General features: G+C 33.5%; 8 protein-coding genes across 8 annotated transcripts; 6 read left to right on the top strand and 2 right to left on the bottom strand.

Annotated features, from left to right (window-relative positions):
• Window positions 1–1,400: 1,400 nt before the first annotated feature.
• On the top strand, window positions 1,401–3,191 carry RO3G_04471 (uncharacterized protein; the record flags this gene model as incomplete). Its single annotated transcript, XM_067659061.1, has 2 exons — window positions 1,401–1,496; window positions 1,551–3,191. 2 exons carry the CDS (start codon window positions 1,401–1,403, stop codon window positions 3,189–3,191), a joined length of 1,737 nt encoding a protein of 578 aa, XP_067515162.1.
• Window positions 3,192–3,361: 170 nt separating this feature from the next.
• On the bottom strand, window positions 3,362–4,709 carry RO3G_04470 (uncharacterized protein; the record flags this gene model as incomplete). Its single annotated transcript, XM_067659060.1, has 6 exons — window positions 3,362–3,817; window positions 3,873–4,028; window positions 4,077–4,205; window positions 4,284–4,301; window positions 4,365–4,505; window positions 4,554–4,709. 6 exons carry the CDS (start codon window positions 4,707–4,709, stop codon window positions 3,362–3,364), a joined length of 1,056 nt encoding a protein of 351 aa, XP_067515161.1.
• Window positions 4,710–8,441: 3,732 nt separating this feature from the next.
• RO3G_04469 (uncharacterized protein) lies at window positions 8,442–9,039 on the bottom strand (the record flags this gene model as incomplete). Its single annotated transcript, XM_067659059.1, has 2 exons — window positions 8,442–8,658; window positions 8,879–9,039. 2 exons carry the CDS (start codon window positions 9,037–9,039, stop codon window positions 8,442–8,444), a joined length of 378 nt encoding a protein of 125 aa, XP_067515160.1.
• A 1,752-nt stretch (window positions 9,040–10,791) lies between these two features.
• RO3G_04468 (uncharacterized protein) lies at window positions 10,792–11,625 on the top strand (the record flags this gene model as incomplete). Its single annotated transcript, XM_067659058.1, has 6 exons — window positions 10,792–10,912; window positions 10,967–11,102; window positions 11,164–11,165; window positions 11,229–11,267; window positions 11,494–11,556; window positions 11,615–11,625. The coding sequence occupies 6 exons, from the start codon at window positions 10,792–10,794 to the stop codon at window positions 11,623–11,625; spliced, it is 372 nt and encodes a 123-aa protein (XP_067515159.1).
• Window positions 11,626–12,808: 1,183 nt separating this feature from the next.
• Window positions 12,809–13,416, top strand: RO3G_04467 (uncharacterized protein; the record flags this gene model as incomplete). The annotated part of the gene is made up of 5 exons (XM_067659057.1): window positions 12,809–12,865; window positions 12,927–13,009; window positions 13,069–13,151; window positions 13,203–13,268; window positions 13,325–13,416. The coding sequence occupies 5 exons, from the start codon at window positions 12,809–12,811 to the stop codon at window positions 13,414–13,416; spliced, it is 381 nt and encodes a 126-aa protein (XP_067515158.1).
• A 1,024-nt stretch (window positions 13,417–14,440) lies between these two features.
• RO3G_04466 (uncharacterized protein) lies at window positions 14,441–14,997 on the top strand (the record flags this gene model as incomplete). The annotated part of the gene is made up of 3 exons (XM_067659056.1): window positions 14,441–14,668; window positions 14,736–14,799; window positions 14,933–14,997. 3 exons carry the CDS (start codon window positions 14,441–14,443, stop codon window positions 14,995–14,997), a joined length of 357 nt encoding a protein of 118 aa, XP_067515157.1.
• Window positions 14,998–16,756: 1,759 nt separating this feature from the next.
• Window positions 16,757–16,981, top strand: RO3G_04465 (uncharacterized protein; the record flags this gene model as incomplete). The annotated part of the gene is made up of 2 exons (XM_067659055.1): window positions 16,757–16,759; window positions 16,811–16,981. The coding sequence occupies 2 exons, from the start codon at window positions 16,757–16,759 to the stop codon at window positions 16,979–16,981; spliced, it is 174 nt and encodes a 57-aa protein (XP_067515156.1).
• A 96-nt stretch (window positions 16,982–17,077) lies between these two features.
• RO3G_04464 (uncharacterized protein) lies at window positions 17,078–18,800 on the top strand (the record flags this gene model as incomplete). The annotated part of the gene is made up of 4 exons (XM_067659054.1): window positions 17,078–17,942; window positions 17,993–18,167; window positions 18,221–18,408; window positions 18,457–18,800. 4 exons carry the CDS (start codon window positions 17,078–17,080, stop codon window positions 18,798–18,800), a joined length of 1,572 nt encoding a protein of 523 aa, XP_067515155.1.
• Window positions 18,801–19,555: the final 755 nt, after the last annotated feature.

The following is a 19,555-nucleotide window of genomic DNA, read 5'->3' as shown; positions in this document are numbered from 1 at the left end:
CTATAATTCCACGAATTTCATACACAACCCCTTTTGCATCTTTGATTCATCATCCCCTGTTCACATGTAAGCAAATTCAAAGAACATAATTGTACTTGGCTAGATCAAAAGCTAAAAAAATTTACATTTTTCACTTTATTATGGAGGAAATATATAGGAATTAACATTTCAAGTTTTGATTGATTTATAGTCAAAAAAAAATCTAATTTGTAATCAATGCGCTGTAATATGAAGCGAAAAGTATAGTTAGCACAGCCTTATCAATGTTCTTCGCATAGTATCAAGCTTACAGACGCTTCAATAGAGGATCTAATTATTTCTATTTGACTGCATAAAGTGTATTTTTTAAACACAGCTCCTACTTTGCTATTTTTTTATTGTACCTATTACAATGCTCAATGAAATGACTCTGTGAGAAAGTCATTTTTTTCATAGCAGCAAAATTTATATTATTAAATTCTTTATAAGCATTCTGTATTTTGATTATTCAAGAAGCTGTCACTTATTCAAATCGCGGCGTTGGCAAAAACTCGGCATTTATAACTTCAATGAAGCATGAATTGCGCTTTTGCTATCCATTCTTTGAATTTTACAGCACTAGATATTACTCTACCACAAAAGCAGTATATAAACTGTACTGGTTTTTCCTCTTTGAAAGAAAAAAGTGCCAATGCAACGAGCTTAAAGGTAAACAAAAAGAAACTCGTACATCAAGACGACAGGAGACTTCTAAGCCAATATTTTTAAAAGACAAAAAGCCTTTGAGGTTATTAAAAGATTTAGCAAAGTCATCTCCTAGTAAGCTTGTGCCTCATTACTGCTTTTTATCTAGACTCTTATTGTTTCTGCCTCTTTTATTTACTTGCTTTTTTAACAAGTTAGACTACACATTAACATTATGATCAAAAACTGTATGTTTTTATAAAAGCTCTTTAGAAAGTCATTTACATCAGGGCCCTTCTTGAAAAAACAGGGTCTTTTTTTACTTGAAATTTGTAACTTTAGGAACATTTGATTATATAGTTTCAAGTGGGTTTCATCATAAACTTTATTTTTGGATTTACAAAAAAGTATATTCACTTATTTTTTTTTCTTCTCAAAATTTAAAGAATCAGAGATAAAAAGTGCTAAGCACTTTTTATTTCCAAGAAAGACAGGATACAAGACCCAATATGAATTATATATTCATCGTTTGTGTTCTTACTCTGTACTTTGGCACTTCAAAAGTCAAAGCTGCGTGTAACACATATCATGAAACGATAATGTTGTACACACGCTAAATGAATACTGGCCAATCGTAACAACCGTGACTTTTATTTTCATTCTCTTAGATGTTCTTTTTTTCTGAAAACTAAAAAATCCTTTTAGCTTCTACAAAAACTAAAAAGCTTCTTACAACAATGTCTGCTGAATCATCATCAAGTTTGCTTCGAAAGAAGAGAAATTTTACTTCGAAATTTCTTGATACAGAAATCACAGCACTTAAAGCAAAAGTTGTTAGTATATTTATCCTTTTTATACTGACAACAATATTAATATGATTATAATAGCGCGAAGCATACAGTATTTTAGCTAAAAAAGAAGAAGGATACATTCCTGATGAGAGAGAGTTAAAGATCATTGAAGAGAAAGATATCAATGACAGGATAATCAAAAAACTTGAAAGTATGAAAGAAAGTGTCCATACTTACAAAGCTGGCATATATTTTCCTGAAGAATCCTTCTTTTCTGTCCTTCATCTCTTTTACTTGGTTCGATTAGCCCAGCAAGGTTATTTTAGTGTGATTTCGCATAAGTATCCAGCATTAGAACCTTTGGCTGTTCGATACATTTGTGATAAATTGGTCACTTCCTCCCTATACACTGATAAAACAGCTGACAAAGAAATCAAGTCTGCACACAGAAAAGAAATATTTGAGGTCATTGAATTATTGAGAAAAGGTGCAGATCTGCCTGTGGGACCTGGCTTCAAAACAACTTATAAATATATTGCAAAAATTATTCAGGATTTGATCAAACAGACCTTGCTTCAACACGGTAACTATGAGGTTAAGCCTCAAGATATGCCTGCTACACCACCTCAAGTATGGATCATGATGCCTTATACAAGTATGATTGACAATTCATGTCTATATCCATTCTCTATGCCTTCAATGACACCCGGTGGCTTCATGGGTCCTGTACCATTTACGACAAAGACCGAGGCTGCGCCTTTAATCAATCAAGAAAATGTGCCAGAAGAACCGCAGCCTATTCCTGACGAAATTGTTCCTGACACAGCTGGTCCTGACGCAAACATGCCTGACACGAATATCACTGATACAACTACTCCTGATTCAACAGCACCTGTAGTGGCTACATCTACTCAAGAACAGGCGTCTTTAACCCCCTCCATTGAATCAGAGTCAGAAGTAAAAGAGAAAAAAACATCTAAATTTGGCAGAACAAAACCAATCACTGCAAAATTACAACAATCAACTGGTGGTATGTTTAAGAAATCATACTCAAACTCAAGCAAAAAACACGTGTTCAACTTTGACGATAATGATGTGTTTGCAGATGCAGATACAAAACCGGTAAATCCCACTAGTGATTCTCCTGGTGTATTGAACTCAAAAAATATACAATCAGACAAAGACAATGGAGAGCAACTGGTAAAATCTGACAAAGATACAGTAAAAGATACACCAAAAGAAGCCCCTTTGAAAGAGGATCCAATCAAAGAAAGTTCAATAGAAAAAACACCAGCCAATGGAGATGTAGTAAAAGAAGATAAAGCCAATGGTAATGTGAAGGAAGACATAGTCAACGGAAGTGCTGATGAAGATGGAAAAGCAGATACATGGGATGAGAAAGAACCAAGTGCTACTAGTCAAGATGATTCATGGAAAAAGGGCAATTGGGAAGAAGCCTCTGATCAGAAGCCTATTTCGGAAGCAAATAAGACATGGGCGGAGGATATGCCTGATAAAAACGAAGACGTAGGTACTCTGAAGCAAGATGTGAATGACAAGGGATGGCCTAAGGATGAGAGAGGTAATAATAAATGGAAACGAAACAAGCGTGATTCAAGATATACCAAGAAAGATCAAGGCAAAAAACAAGAGAGAAGTCCAGAATCAAACACCAAGAACATTAGCGGTGAAGAAAAAGCAAACTCTAGTTGGCAAAGCTTTAAAACTGGTAATTGATGAGTTTTATATCAATTGGCTTATTTCATTATCACTCATTGTAAAAATATCGTTTTATATACATTAAATAAAAATATGAATGAACATTGCATATAATATAATTTGTCATATTACATTATGAATGTTTGGAGATGAATACTCTTTTATTAAAACATCATATTTGATTTGCTTTACTCTTCTAACTCAACTTCTTCTACTTGGAAGCTGTGTTCCATACCTTCTTCATCTGCTAAACCACTTATTAATTGATATGTCTTATCGTTTTCTTTTGTTGTTTCTCCATCAAGATAACTTTCATCCAGCACTTTCTTTTCTTCCTTCTCCTCTTTTTCAATTTGCAAAACGTATGTTTCCAAAAATTCACGAATGGCATTAAAGTAACCAGGCTGCATGAAGGTATCATTATGCGTTCCACGAGGGAAACCAGCCCATGATATCTTGGGTGAAGCGCTCAATTCCTTTAATTGAATCATGTGAGATGGTGGTACCAACTCGTCCTTTGCGCCTGCCAAAAACAAAATGGGTGTATTCACGATTTGCTGAATACTTTTTTCACTTGGCCAGTGCTGATGACAGAGAAAAGTAAAGTGTTTTAAAAAGGGCATCACATTGGGTATTACTTTATGCTATCAAAGATAATATAAATGTCTTTTGCCTACAATGAAAACTATGTGTATTTACCAAACTTAAAAATGTATTTTCAAGCATCAAACCAGAGAAGGAGTGTTCGTTACGTGAAACAAGGTCAATGGCTACAGCACCACCAATAGATTGACCATAAGCTATAAGTGGGGTATCCTTCAAGATAGGATGTTCTCTTACATAGTCCAACATTGTCTGATTAAAAATGTTTAATAAAAAATGGTTTACGCAGCGATTGTATACCTGGGCGTCAATCTTCAATCCCTTTTCGTCTGGACTTCCTTCACTAAGCCCATATCCTCTATAAGATAACATCACTATGTTGCAATTGAATCTTTCATATAATATCTTTGCAATTGGTAATCGATGTCCCTAACAAAAAAATAAAGAAAAAATAAGTGGCATGTTCTATTACTGCTATTTATCATTTTCAAATATTATCTGTCTTACCATATTACCAGCATTAGCCTAAGTAACATATATATTTTTAGCTTATTATTCACTACGATAATACAATCTAATTGCTTTTACATGAAGATAAAGAATAGTAGGAGCCTTTTTCGCGGTCTGTTGGTCTGATTGAAGGATAATATAACTCTTTAACTTTATATTATCCCTAGTTTTCAAAGTGATATCTGTATACTCCATACCATAATCAGAAGGAGTTGCTACCTACTCGTATAGATTAGACAAATGGGTTATGATTCTCTCACTTCTTACATTTTCTCGGGATCCTTCTGGAACAGAGGCAGGATAAATGAGCTTGCATTGGTAAATATATAAAAGGATAACTCCTGTTAATCCAGTAAGTCCTGTAGCTGTCAAGCAGTAGTTTAACCAGCTTGGTATGCTGCTTTTCCAGTCATAACTAGACATTTTGTAGAAGAAAAAAATATAAAGAACTCTCCGTACTTGAGCTTCTTACGAAAGCTAGTTCGGAGTTTTAGCAAAAAGTTTAAATTTCCCTCTTTAAAGTTCACTTTTGTAACCAATACAGTTGATTTCGTCAGTTTCTTAAAATGATTGCTGCAAAACAAAATCTATTTGTCGGTTTAGGTTAACAAATTGTTGCTTCGAATACAATGTATTGTTGGATTTTATCTTTATTTTATTGACATTATAAAAAGATCATGTTACGATTTAAAAAGCATACTGACATGGGCCTTTTATTATACAATTTGATGTTTAGAATGACTAGAGAAGTCCTTAAGCTTGTTAATTACAAGCATCATCAATTATGCTCGTTAATTTTTCCGTCATGGTTAGATAACACTTGTGCCTCCCTTTCACTATTGCCCAAAGCGGCTCAATGGGGTTCAGTTCAGGAGAGTAAAGTGACAAAACATCACTCTGTCACCTTTACTTTCTATTTTTCGTCCCAGAGGTTGCAATCTGTGAGCTTTAGCGTGATCCAATATCAAACAACTTCCTTTCAAAGATTCACTTGTATCTATGTCGCCAAGTACATCTACAAGTACATAATGTTTTGTATAATCAAGCTCAGAGTCATTCCAATTCATAAACCACTCATATCAATCGAGTAAGTTGTCCGCAGAATTCTTCATTTTAGCTTTAAAACTTGGTTTCTTTATCGTCATGCACATATTGCTTTTTAAGAGGAGATTGACCTGCGACTTGGGGGTCTTCATTTCTCAAACTGAACAGTTTGTTTTTAGATTATATCAACTACTGCTAACTAGGGGCCATCATTTATCAATTATTTTATGTAATTGTTGTGCTCTTTGGCAAAAGTGCTTTCACGGTCAATACTAACGGCAGATTTGTTTTGTAGGGCATTTCCTCTTTCAAGTTTTCCCATCATCTTTGAGCAACACGAGACTTGAATCTGATCTCCTTATCCATTTCCTTTATTGGGCAGATTAAATCATTTTGTCAACGAACTCTTTATCTGTTGATTACCATCATTTTTATATGTTGAAGTATTTTACATTCATTGTATTCTACTGCCTAAAAAAAACTTTTATCAACTTCACAGTTCCTCTTTCTGACTTTATTCACAACAGACAATGGTTTTGTATCCTCTTCTAAATCCACAGTTATTAGCTTGGTGCAACTGTGCAACAACATGCAACAAAATCACATCTGGTCATACATGTACTATACATTATTTATTTGAAGACTCGATGCATACCAACAAAAAGTAATGAGTTCTATTTATTTTTTAAGTCTAATTAATGACTGTGGAGTTATAATCTTTTTTCTTCTTTTTGCTAGCTGCCAGCCCACCTTATTTTATTTACTACTACACCATCCACTCATAGTCACAACTCACTTTAGGAAGAGTAATATACTTGCTATTCATTACATTCAAAGCATTTTCACAGTGTATAATGCGTGGCTAGTTTCTAATTTTTTACTATATGTGATCATCTTCCCATAAGTACATACATAATATATATATAAAGGTAGTATCATATATTTAAAGATGGTGAAAAAAAGTATGGTAAAAGCAAAGAAAGTTAAACGAGCATGAGCGTTATATTAAAAAATGAGCAAGAATTTCATCTTGAGGCACTTGTACTAAACCCAACTACTCCATCTCTAACTGGTGGAAGATTTTCTCTTGTTCAACTATATCAGGCTGAAAGGAATCAGGTTAGCAGCATCAATACCATATCAATCCCTAAATACATTACTAAAAGAAAAGTCAAAGTTCGAGACTTTGGTATACTGAAAAGCACCAGAGAAAGGAAAAGGAACAGAAGCAGAATGATATTCAACATCTTGCCACCGGGAAGGAGACTCAATTATGTATCTAATGTTATCTTTTTTTCTTTAATGTGACATCTATAGACTTGGGTTTTCTTTATAATATTGAAAGAAGCTTTTTTATAGTTTAACAAAAAGACTGTTTCAAATTGTCCTAGGTTCTTATCACCGGAAGAAGATTGGGAGGACACGTTCTCCATGATAATTTGAGTGATATTACATTTTCTGCAATATATTTACCAGGTATGATACCTAACTGATTCTCATTAACAAATCGTTTGAGGGATCTCCATTACTCTACTATTGGCGAATCTAGCAAAGACATTTATATCAGCATTTGTCAAAGGAATTCAGGCAGTAGTTATTCATTTGCAACTGGTCATCTTTTTGGATAATAGTTTATCAAAGATTCATTCCAACAGGTTGGAAAAACACCATGTTCTAAGGCAGCATTGTAAACTCAGCAGATCAACGGCTGTAAAGGAATGGAGAACACAGTCAGATTCACAATTTCCTAAGGCGGCACATACGGACCAGGACTAGTTTCCCCTGATGAACGGCAACTGTATGATATAATGTCTTCACCATTGATCTTTGCCATCAACATTGCTTGTTGGGTCTTAGTAAATTTGTACGAAGGATAGAATGTGAGCTAAAATGGAAAAGGCTGATTCATCGATAAGATCAGGGTCATATGGTTGACCGCAAAATACTGCAATAACCTTCATTTTTTGCTCGTTGTGTGAATATATGGCTTCTGCAACTGAGCCTGTTAGAGTTGATACATGCCTTTGAATTTGTTGAATTTAAATCAACCTTTTAAGAAGCCAGGTGACTTTTCATTGTTTTTGTCGTATTTATCTTGATAATTTCCTTAATGTCATGTGAAGTCACTCAAAAGTCTCTTAAAATAATAATTTTACTGTATATCAAATTGAATGCTTTATAAATATAAACAATCAACCCATTTTCTGGTAGTACCTGACGGGAGAATAACGGAGGAGGAACTGTAATTGTAGCTCAAACTCCCCATAATAAATAAATTACCAACATTTCCAAGTAGAATGTTACGCATTACTGGAATGTTCATTAGTTGTGTACATATAATTTCACTGTCTTGGCGGACAGCAGAAGCATATACATTTATATTTTGAAGGGTCGAAAGTTGATTGCTTGTAGTGATCGTGTAGGGATCGTAATGAATGGAAGGCACGATGTTTAATAATATATATCTATCATAAGTACCGTACAAATAGTAGAAACGTTATAATCATTATTTACGAATAGTATACCACAATGCTTTGTCTAGGCATTTGAGCGTGGTTGAAACTGCATATTGGTAGTGTCTTGAATGGCCATAGTTTTGGTATATGTTTCTTGAAGGAGAAAGGTATCAGTAGCTGATTGTCTAAGAAAGCGCATAATTTAATTTTTGTTTTCTTGATTTATTTTAGTAAGACTACCACAGATGAGGGTGGCAACCTTAACGTTATTACATAATAGCATTAAGCTTATTGATTTTTGGATGTAGAACCACCTCATGGGTTTTTATCTATGACTGTTACGTGGTGATTGAGGTCTATGTAGATGGGTACTAGAGCTAGTGGTCATTGGTGTCTGACTATTGATCAGGCAAGAGCTTCGCATTTGTTCCAAATGCCTGTATCTATGAGGTCGTTGGTATTGATCACGGCTTATGACACCTCTCTTGTCCTGGATATTACATGGACTCGCCAATACATTTTCCCTTTGTGTGAATAGTGCTTGAAGTTGCTCGTTTCTTGTATAGCTGAGCCACCATCAGCCAAGCGGAAATACCGTCTCTACCACTTCCACTACTGTGATCTTTGAAATGTTGAGCATTTATCATATCAATTTCTAGGCTAGACTCCGGCGAAAGAAAGGTAAAGACTGTGGTGAAGGAAGGGGTGAAGCTCTTGCTAAGACGTCTTCTTTACATGACTGTATTAGATTTTTCTTTTCAAGATGGAAACTGCCAATCGAGTTGACATGAGGGTAGTCTCTCATCATGTAACCTAGTTCGTTCCAGGTATAGTGTCCAAGGTATTTTTTAATGTTGGGAAAGTCCACATGACTATGGTCGTTTGGTTAAGATGGGCCGACAAAAAGATGTCATTTGAATTCACTGAATATAAATTTGGCGAAAATTGCAATCGCCATCATCCCAGTCGATGGTTTGCTTAAATGTCAGAAGGGTCTTATCAGGCCAACTAGAAAAGTTAACATTCAAAATAATGTAACCAACGCCAATATAGCATCCGTCTGAGCATATGGTATCCAAATCAAGTAAGTACCTACCCAAATTCTGAAAGTCAAACTTCACCGTTTTCTTTAATATCTTAAACGGACGAGAAGGTAATATCTCGAGTTTATGACGAATTATTTGGGCGTCGGCTGGTAAGTTTTTGCACCATTTGACAAAGACCAAATATGGTAAAGTAATACCCGTAAGCATAATATTTTGTGCAGAATCAATAAATAATACATGTGCACATGGAAATCCATTGAAACCAGGCATGCATGGTCATCAAGTCAGACAATGCACAACAAAGTACTACTTTTTGACAGACTCAATACGAAATTTAAAGAAACCACAGCTACTAAAGTAATAACAAGGAATAGCTGGAATTAATTCAAATGTCTCTTTCATATAAGGAATTAAACAAGAATACAAATCTCCTTTAGGTCAATTACGTGCTTGAAAACATAACACTTTCATTTCAATTTTATGGATATAATACTGCTCGAAACCTTTTTATGTCAAGATTGTCAAAGGGTATCAGGGCAAATGGTCAATATGTTAATCAATAGTGGCTCTAAATACAATAAAGAGGGGAGAAAAAGGAAGAAAAAAAAGGATAAGAAAAGCTAAGAGATGGGTATTGATCAAAACAATGTCAGAGAGGAAAGTTAAGTGGTGTACTTAGTGTTTTAAAGTATCATGTAGCTATATTTCTCTAGATTGATAATTGTAGAGTTAAAGGTGGAGACTGGTAACTTTTAAAGAAAATAAGCAAAATGTCTCGCTTGATGTGCTCTGGTGTGTCCTTAAGCTGAAAAGCGAATCGTGCTAGTAAGGCAATGCTCTTCAAAATTAGATCTTTTTAGTGTCATTGAGGTACCGACTCTTTCGCCTTTTTCAAAAATAGATTCAACATATTTATTTTCTCACTATTGATAAAATGAAAATATTTAAACTTTTACGACCAAGTTACGTTGACCCAAGCTTTTTCTATTGTTTATTTTTTGCTTTATTGAATAAAGTACATTGGCAAATGATGCAGCAGTTATCATTTAAAGTAAAGCGTTCTTGAGCCACTATATTACACTGTCTTGAATTGTTTCTAGACTTTCTACGTTATTTGCCGCTAAAGACCGAGCAATTTCATTTTTACCTGTAATTTAAGATGTATTAAGGTTAGTACTTGTAGTTTTGCGAAGAAGGTATAAAATATCATGTTACTTGGAAGGACTCCCTTTTTTGTTTTTTCTCTAGGATTTTGATGATCATAAAATATAACCTGCTCTGTAGGTTGTCATTATATAAAACTGCAGAAGACATTTCTTTTAGAAGCTGAATTTTCTGTAATTTAATATACTATTAAAACTAAAGCATGAAACCAACTGAATTTTAACATATACTGTGTTTACGATCATCGATAAACTCCTTAAGCCTTTAAAAGGAAGGACTGGGTTTAATCAAATACTGTTGTCGATAATTATAGATATCTTATATATCAACCGATGTAATATTGGAGATTTCTAACTGTTTTAGGCTAATGTATTAAAGGAAACCTTTACATGTTCTGTACTCAAAACAAATAAACCGATCAATGCAATCAAAGACAACAACAAAGCACTGACTCTTGTGGCAAACCAAATATGCGTGCACATCCAATGACGTTTGAAATAAATCAATTGAATGTTTACAATATCTCTTTATGCTACTTAAAGTATCTTGTTTATATTTAATAAAAACCGAAGTTTACATTTTTTCGCCAAATAGAATCAATGAAACTTGGATTTTATTTTATTTTTTCTTCGGGTAAGCAGCAAATGATATGAATGCATGTTCTTTTTATCCTTTTTGTTCGGCCTAGTTTATAAGGATAAACATGCTTATTATTTCAAATATTATACATTCACTCCTACACTTTCTCTCTCTTTCTTTCACCTTTTTCAAAAATTCTACTGAGCACCCTGTAGCATGGAAAAGTGCTTTCATTTATCAGACAACGTTTATAATTCAGCGTGTACCTTGTGTGCCACAGAGTTTGATTCTTCATCTATTACAAGCACTTCACTGAAGATTACCCAATGCAAAAGCGGTAAGAGAAAAAGTTTTACATAAGAAGAAGAAGGCTAATTAGCAGTTGGTCAAGACATAGAAATAGATCAACTAGAGGATGTAGGCACATATGATACTGAAACAATAAATGAAAAGGATTTTTACCCTTGGATCGTTGTATTAAGTACATTTCTTATCCTTATGGTGGGGCTAGGCACAGGTCAATCATGGTAATAGAAACTGATCTCTTTACAACTATGCTTTGTATTGACCCTCTATATATATACTTAGGGGTAAATGAGAATATATATTATATCTCGGTAGATTTATTTAAAGGGAAAAATATATATATATAGGTGTATTACAAAATTATTATGAACAAAACGAATTTGGTGGTAATTCACATAATTTACCTTTACAGCTTAGTTTTGCGCAAACAATCTACAACATCTTGATCAATATACTCGGCCCCATGTCCCAATTACTTTTAAAGATATTAGGCCCAAGGAATACATTGTTTGTTTCTGTAGTCATCGCAAGTCTGGGCTTATTTTCAGCAAGCTTCAGTACAAGAGTACAAACACTTTTTTAATTTATGAAAATATGTTAATTTTTTTATAGGTATGGCATCTGTACTTGACTCATGGTGTGGTCTATGGTACTGGCATATCAATCATGTTTTATGTAAGTCAACGAATGACAGAGATGTATGTATATATGCTTATTGCTTTTCCTTGTTTAGATTGCGCTTAGTATTTTACCTCAATATTTTGTAAAGCACAGTGGCATTGCATTAGGTATAACATCAAGTGGTATCAGCATCGGAGGTCTTATTTTCCCATTTATCATGGAGCCTCTAAACTCAAGGTTTGGGGCAAGCTGGTAACAGAAAAAAATAATGATTTTATATACTACTAAATCTATTTTTAATCTATTTGAAAAGGTGTTATCGTATTTTAAGCTTAATCTGTTTCGCCGTAGGATTATTCGCTTGTTTCCTTTTGGGGATAAAAAAAGGTGCACACGCTAAAACTCCCATCAAGACCTTGGCGTTAAAAGAAACATTTGACTTTAGTGTTGCAAAAAATTGGCGTTATTTACTTTGGTGTGCTACTAATATTTTGCTAGAAGCAGCTTGTAATACTCCGGCTTATTTCCTTCCATGTAAGCTTATAAATACAAATGGACGCATTTAGTTGATGACATTTTTTGTTTGAAAGCTTATGCAACTTATATCGGGCTATCAGCACATCAAGGTGCTCTTATTTTATCAGTAGGATCCGGTTCAAATGCTATTGGAAGCATCGTTTCAGGGTAAATAGGAAGAAATAACATTGTTTTCTATCATCAAACGCTCTTTCTATGTAGGCTTTTAGCTGATTATATTGGTCATATCAATGTGGTTGTATTATATTCTGTAATATCCGGATTAGCCTGTCTATTTATTTGGACATTTGCAACTACCTTTGCAACACTACTTTTATTTTCTATTGTCTACGGATTCTTTGGTAGTGCCTTTATTACCCTAAGTATGCTTTATAAAAAAAATGAAATGAATACATATATATTTACCTTCTTAATTTATACAAGCACCATCCATCATCCTACTGCTGACAGGACATGAAAAGTTTGAAACTGGATTGTCCGTTTTTCTTGTAATAACCGTGGTCTCGATGCTTGGACCCAATTTAGCAGGTGCTATTGAATTATCACTGAAGGGATCTAAGCCGTTTGAGAGCTATAAATACTTTACTGGACTATGCTACATCGTTGGCTTTTTATTACTTCTTATATTTAGACTTTCTTTAAAGCGAAAATTGTTTGTCATCATATAAATATATTCCTGGCCAATCATTTTTTAAATTGCTTTTGTATGCTTGTAAGCTTTACTTGATTTTTATTTCTTTCTTCTTTTCATTGTTTGGTTAAGTAAGAAATGTCAACATTTGAAGCTTTTGAAAAATATGATTTTGATAATGATGCTCAATTTCAGGTGAGTGGATTCATAAAGTAACCTCCTTTTTTATTTTTTTTTACTGAATTCAAAACTTTAGTCTGGAATTGCTTCACTTTTAAATAATAAACAAGAAAATGAAGATCAACTGTTGTTAAAAGCCAAACTATTTTATTATTCCAAGTATATATAAGAAGTAAAGTAAATGTAGATAGACGACTAAATAAAGAATAAAAACAAAGGTTCTTTACTCCTATTCAATATGATGAATATATAAAGTGGAAAGATAGCGAACATGAGCCAGAACCTACGAGTGAAAGAGAAGGTATATCTACGCGTATATTTGTATAGAGAGAATTATTCAACATATAAATAGAAAAACCGCCACGGTTTACCTTTCAAGAAATAGTGGATATGATTGAGAAAGGAATAGAAATACCAGGTATAAGAAAAATAGTAATAGCAATAAGTATAAAACAATAACACAAAGTGGAACAGGTATTAAACAAATACCCAATATAATAAATGATGGTGTACCAAGTGAATCCAAAATGAAAACGAGACCCAAGCCATGGGAAATAAAGAAATAATGATAATGTGGGGTAGAGTTACACACACATTAAATTGCCATTCGATGATGAAATGATTCTGGGTCAGGGGTACCAGGTACAGAGGTTGAATAGGTTGATTTCACAGTGGGTTTATGAGAAATTGAGTCCAAGTGTAATGGAGGAGGTGGTAATTTACGTTTCTTTGGCATTATTTTGTTATTTGCTGTTACTGTTGGTTGACGTCTTGTTAAAAATATGCGAGTACGCTCAAGAAAGATAAATAACAATCGGTTGGCTGACTCTATGGTTAAGCCCGATACCATTTCTATTGCTAAAAATGCAAGTCTAATAAAGATCAAAGATGATGTGATGGTACTTGTGATAATAGCTAAAATAACAAGAAATCCAATAGTAAATATAAGGAAAGGAGTCAGCAGAATAACTATAATCCAAGTAAACATAATTGTAAAAAGGGAGAAGAAAGAACTATTTTTATTCCTTCTTTATATTTTATGCCAATTGCAATGATCAGCATCCTCCTTTTATCCAATAGCAGTCCCTTATGCTTTCGGAAAACTAAACTTTGCGCATTTAATCCAATCAATTTTGCCTTATCCTTGACATATACTTCAACTCCTCAAGTCAAGTAAACCATGTATCACATAGTTATCATTAGGCTTGTTAATGATGCAGCTAGGTGAAGTCACATGTATTTAATTTTAGCGATTTTAAAGCTTTATTGTTATACAAATATATATGTATACTCTTTAAAACTATAAAGCAGTATATAAAAAAGTAAGCTATAAAGCATATATATTCTTAGTTTTGTTTTGAACATACAAACCTTATTATAGAAAACCTTTTTCAACACTATTTGATTACAAATCAAGCGGTAAGCAGCAGATTGACAACTTTCGTTCCTTACTATCCTCGAATACATCTTTTTCATAACAAGTACAGTCATTGCAAATAATTTGAGAATAAAAAGTCAAATACTATATACACCAAAAAAAAAAAAAAAAAACTCGACAAAGGGAAAGGACGAGCTTCAGACGAGATTATTATGGAAGAACTCATTATAAAGTACGCTGGTATTGCAGAGGGCACGAGTGAAAATAATAAGCCAGTACCAAAAGGCACAATCACTGTTCGTTTTGTTAAATTTATGAGTGAACACCTTGACATCATGGATCTTGATAGGAATCTTATGGGAAACTATCTCGTAATGGATAGCTGTTCAATCCATAGATTGCAATCAATGTTTAGAAAAATTGAAAGTCGAGATTATAGGGTGATGTACCTGCTTCCTTACTCGGCTGAATCAAACCCAAGTGAGCAGTTTTGGTCTATTATCATAGGAAAAAGAAGAGTTACCTCTTGACGATTGGGAAGAATTTGTCGAGCGCAGAATTGCTGATGCTTGTAATGATCTACGCTTTAGTGATTTGTATGGCTTTTGTGCTCATTCTAAATGACAAATTATTAACTGCCACAACAAAACCTCATTCTAGACATTTTCTTAATTAAAATATTTATTTACAAATAAAAAAAAAAGTTGTCATCTATCATCGATATCGCCTTGTTCATGAACAATTCTTTATTGACGAAGTCGAAATTTAGTAGGGAGTCGCCTTTGATTCCTTTTTGATATTTGAAGTTTATTTCGTATTCAAATGATGTTTTTTTTCATGGCGATTCTAATGGTATACTTTTTGGTGTGTTTGGATAACTCTCAGAATTTATTAAAGGAAATGTAAAGGAAGATAACCTGCTTTACTGCATTTGCTAAACTACCATAATTCCCTTTACGATTGTATTTTTTCTAATTATCTTATCTTCATTGGTTGTTTCAAAGTATTTATTATTCTAAATAAACTAATGGATTTCTTCTTGCTAATTTAATATTAGATGCCGAGTGTACTTTGCAAGTTCAAACAAATGAAGTCAAGAACTAGTGTTATTATTGTTACTGCACATTAATAATATCCTACGGTCTTCTATTAGTTAGTTTCTGCTAACACTTCACCGTATAGCGAAGCTAATCATAACAAACATATTGCAACTGCCATTATCTCCAAAATCGTGTACAGGCACAAACCTGATATCAAAAGCTATTATCCAAGATTCCATTGTTGTAAATTACATCACCACGGCTTTGGCAAATACTCAAAATGACTATTACGTGAGCAATCCTGAATGAATTGATGGAACGCGCTCGGATGTGGTCTTGGAACTAAAATCGTCAGCTCTTAATCTCTCACCGATTGATGTGGAAATCCAGCATACTGTTAATCAATTGTATATGAAGAGGGTAGTTAACTACTGCCTATAAGCCTTTAAGAGATACAAGGAAGACCCGATTATTCTGATTGTATGTGTTGACACTTTACATAGTTATGTTTTTTCAACGTACAACAGCTAGTTGTTTCCCAGGTGGTTATACCTTTCCCTCCGAAACTTGGGCCGCAGACTGTATCATTCTTTCCAAAGAAAGCATTGATGGAGGCAATCTGAGTACACCTCTCAACCCATTGATTGCATTTGACTTGTTTTTTACCAGTCGTGCTCTTTCTATCGTAAATACTCCTTTTGCCCGATGATCGAATGATGTAGCGTTTGTATACCTTGGCTTTAATTCACAAGGAATATCAGAGCAATAATATTTTGTTGCTACTGCTTGAATTCCAAGATCGTGAATATGAGAGATTACTGTCACTTGCTAATACAGTCGGATCACACCCTCTTCCTCTCACTAGTAATACTCGCTTATTTCCTTCTTTCTTCTTCTCTTATCTTTTTTACTCTTCATCCCCAAAGAAGTTTTTAGTTTCCGTTCATTTTTGTTGCTCTGCTCTGGGCAAAAACGATGTAATACTAAACATCATGCTCTCAAATTGGTCATTAATTTTTTGTATAAATAAAATTTAAAAATTTATATATATTAACCTAAACCATCAAACCTTCAGATTTCAGACTTATTTCTATGGCTGTTCTCGCAACTCTTTTAGATATTCAAGCAACGAATATCACCGTCAGGTCTTCTTTTACTCTGGATTTGTCTATTTGAGTAATTTGGTTTACTGAAAAAAAAAATTGTTTTCACCTTCACAAAGTTATTCTCCTCCTTTATTTTCTGTCACATTTAAAAGAAAAAGAGAAAGGAGGAAAGCTTGAAGCTGAATACATTATCCTCCTATTTATATGTATCATTTAGGTTGATGTAAAGAAGACATTGTTTAACAAGCTAAGGATAGGACAAAACCATTTTAAAAAAGTGCTTTCTTTTGTTGTCAATGCGTCTTCAATTTGACAATGTATTTGAACGGAATTTAAAAATCATGTCTAAAAATTAAAAGTTTTTTTCTCTTCTTTTTAATCAATGGTAAAGGCCGTAAAAGGTGTGCTATTAGAGTGTGATAGTACTGTAAAACAGATTGTACTCAACTTGAATAAAAGAGGAAACTTTGTAATTGAAGATTTGGACGACACTCATTTATTTATCGAAGCTTCTTGGGTTGATCAATTAAAATACGAATTAGACAAGATCTTGGACGAAAATTCTTATACAATCTCTGTAGAAGAAAAGGACCCTAAAAAGAATTAAAAAAAAAACTTCATTTGCATAAACATCTCTTTTTTTTATCATTTCAAACATACATTAATATACAACAAAGAAAGCATACAAAAAACTATATAAATTATGAAACAAGTCTGTCCTGTTTGTAAAACTACTAAATTTAGACGATCAACCGATAGTGGCCTTGTTTGTAAATATGGCCATAAGCTTCTTGGTATTCAAAAAGAAGAAGGAGAAGAATTTACATTTAGTGGAAGAGCAAGAAAGAAAGTAAAGACTGTCAGAGAAAAATTTACACTTACTGCATCTCAACAAAAAAGTTATGAAATGCAAATGATTCAGTACATTTTACAAGTCATGGGCCGTACCTTCACACAAGATCTCGGCTTTTCTGTAGAAGTGGAAGCAACCTTAAGAGAGCTATGGCTTTTGTATATTACAAATTCTCGATTTGAATTATCAGAGGCGTACATGTTTGAAGCCAATGAAAAAAGACAAGACAAGGAGCCAAAGAAAGCTGAGGATGTGAGTGGATTGGAAGCAGCAGGGTTGTTGAATGATTTGGAAACTATGGGTTTATTTTGTGACTCGGATGATGAACAAATGGAAGATGATGATCATAATATGAATGGTGAAGCTGATTATGGAGGACGAAAATGGCCATCGATAGGAGCTCAAGATGCCCTTGCATTTATTTACCTAACCTTTGTCTATCTTCGATATCCTATTATGACCAATGATATCATTATGTGGTGTAAGACAGCACGACTTCCTTATCTTCAAATGCAAAGACGAATACCTGATCATATTCTTGGTGGTTTACCTTTACATGTTACGGATAGAATGGGCCGTTTGCCTTCAGCAAAAGGATTAAAACGAAGAAGTTATATGCTTGCAAAATGTTTTTATGCTAACTGTAACTTGGAAATGCCCGAATATAATATACCCTTATATTTTGACAGATTCTGTGCTCACTACTTTTTACCAGGTAAGCATAACCTAAAAAAGAAGGAAGCAATACTAAAGAATGTGTTTTAGTGGAAGGTTATTTTTATGCTTATTATCTTTACAAAAAATATCTAAGGCATCGTAAATCTGGTGTAAAGCCATCTATTACTTACAGTTTTCTTCACCAACTATCACATCCGTCCATCTTATTAGCATGTGTTATTTCTGCAACAAAATTTCTTTACTCTGTCGATGGCAGTAAAGAGTAAGTATTAATTTACTCGATAAAATGTAGTCATTGACCGTCTGAATGAATAGAGATTTACATAAAGCAAGTCGATATAATATACTTGTTTCAAAGGAAGCGTGGTTAAATAAAATACGCGTTAATTTAAAACTGTGGAAATCAAGACTAGACAGTACAAATAAATTGGATTTTGTGATTGAAATGTTAAAAGAAAGATCAAAAGCCACTTATTTAACTACCCAACCTCGACACAGATATGGTAAGAACGATTTTAATTAGTGATACTTATGCTAATAATACCTTGTAGTTGCACTTTCAAATCTTTTAAATACGCGTATCATTGAATACCTTCAGCATCGACCACATATGCTTGGTATCTTTATGGATCCACCTGAGGTTCTTAATATGAATGTGGATCATGAAGAAAGGCCACTGCTTGAAGAAGGAGACTTTTATTACATGAAGCAAACTCATCGACCTGAAGATTACTGTGATTTACTTAAGCTTGCTGCGTTTATTGGAGGTGATTTTACAAGAAAAGAAGTAGAAATAGCTTTAAAACAGCTTGAAAAAAGAACCGGTAAAATCGAAATATATGTTAAGCGTATTATGAATAAGGACATTTATAAGAAGCGATATGGATTACTGTAATATTTTGACATCATATTTAAAAAATAAACGAAAACTAAAGCTGAGAAATTAAAGAAAAAAAATCGTTAAATTGATGGCAAAGAACAAAGTGAATTATAATTTATAACAGAGTAGGGACTGCAAGTACTGCAATTCTATATGCCCTTTAGTGTTTCTGTTTGCACTACAGCGCTTCACAATATCTATGTTTATTGATATCTATGCGAAATTTTGTATTCTATTGTCACAATTTTTTATTTTTATAAGCCTTGTATTGATCCATTAATATATTTCAGCTAATCAAGGATATTAGACTCTAATGTCCGAGGACTCTAGCAGTTATTTTAAAGTACACGTTGCCGAAGCTTGTATATTGTATGAGGCCTAGATTATATCGTAAAACATGGGCAAAAATTTGTAAACGACAAAACGTTCAAACGATTTAAAAGTACTTGTGCTTAACTAAATAAATTATAAGATAAAAAAGAAAAAACTGCGAGACAGCCATATTGAGCATTTACGATTATTGAATTCTATAACGTTTTTTGGCATCAAATATCATAAAGAGAGAAGAAAAACACAATAAGATTATTTTCTGTTCTCTTATGATCATAGAGCTATCGTCAGTGTTACACGATTGGTTTCTTTTCATTCTTGTTGATTTATGAACATTAGCTATAAGCACTTACAAAATTTTATTGTATTAACGAATTTTTATTCCTATTATTTGGATTCAAGGCCAAAAAAAATGCGTGACTTTAATAAAAAAAGATCGA

The sequence above is a fragment of the Rhizopus delemar genome, genomic scaffold, assembly GCF_000149305.1.
Source record: "Rhizopus delemar RA 99-880 supercont3.3 genomic scaffold, whole genome shotgun sequence".
NCBI lineage: Eukaryota > Fungi > Mucoromycota > Mucoromycetes > Mucorales > Rhizopodaceae > Rhizopus > Rhizopus delemar.
Note: the sequence above shows the minus strand (reverse complement) of the source record. Positions and strands in the feature narration are given on the sequence as shown.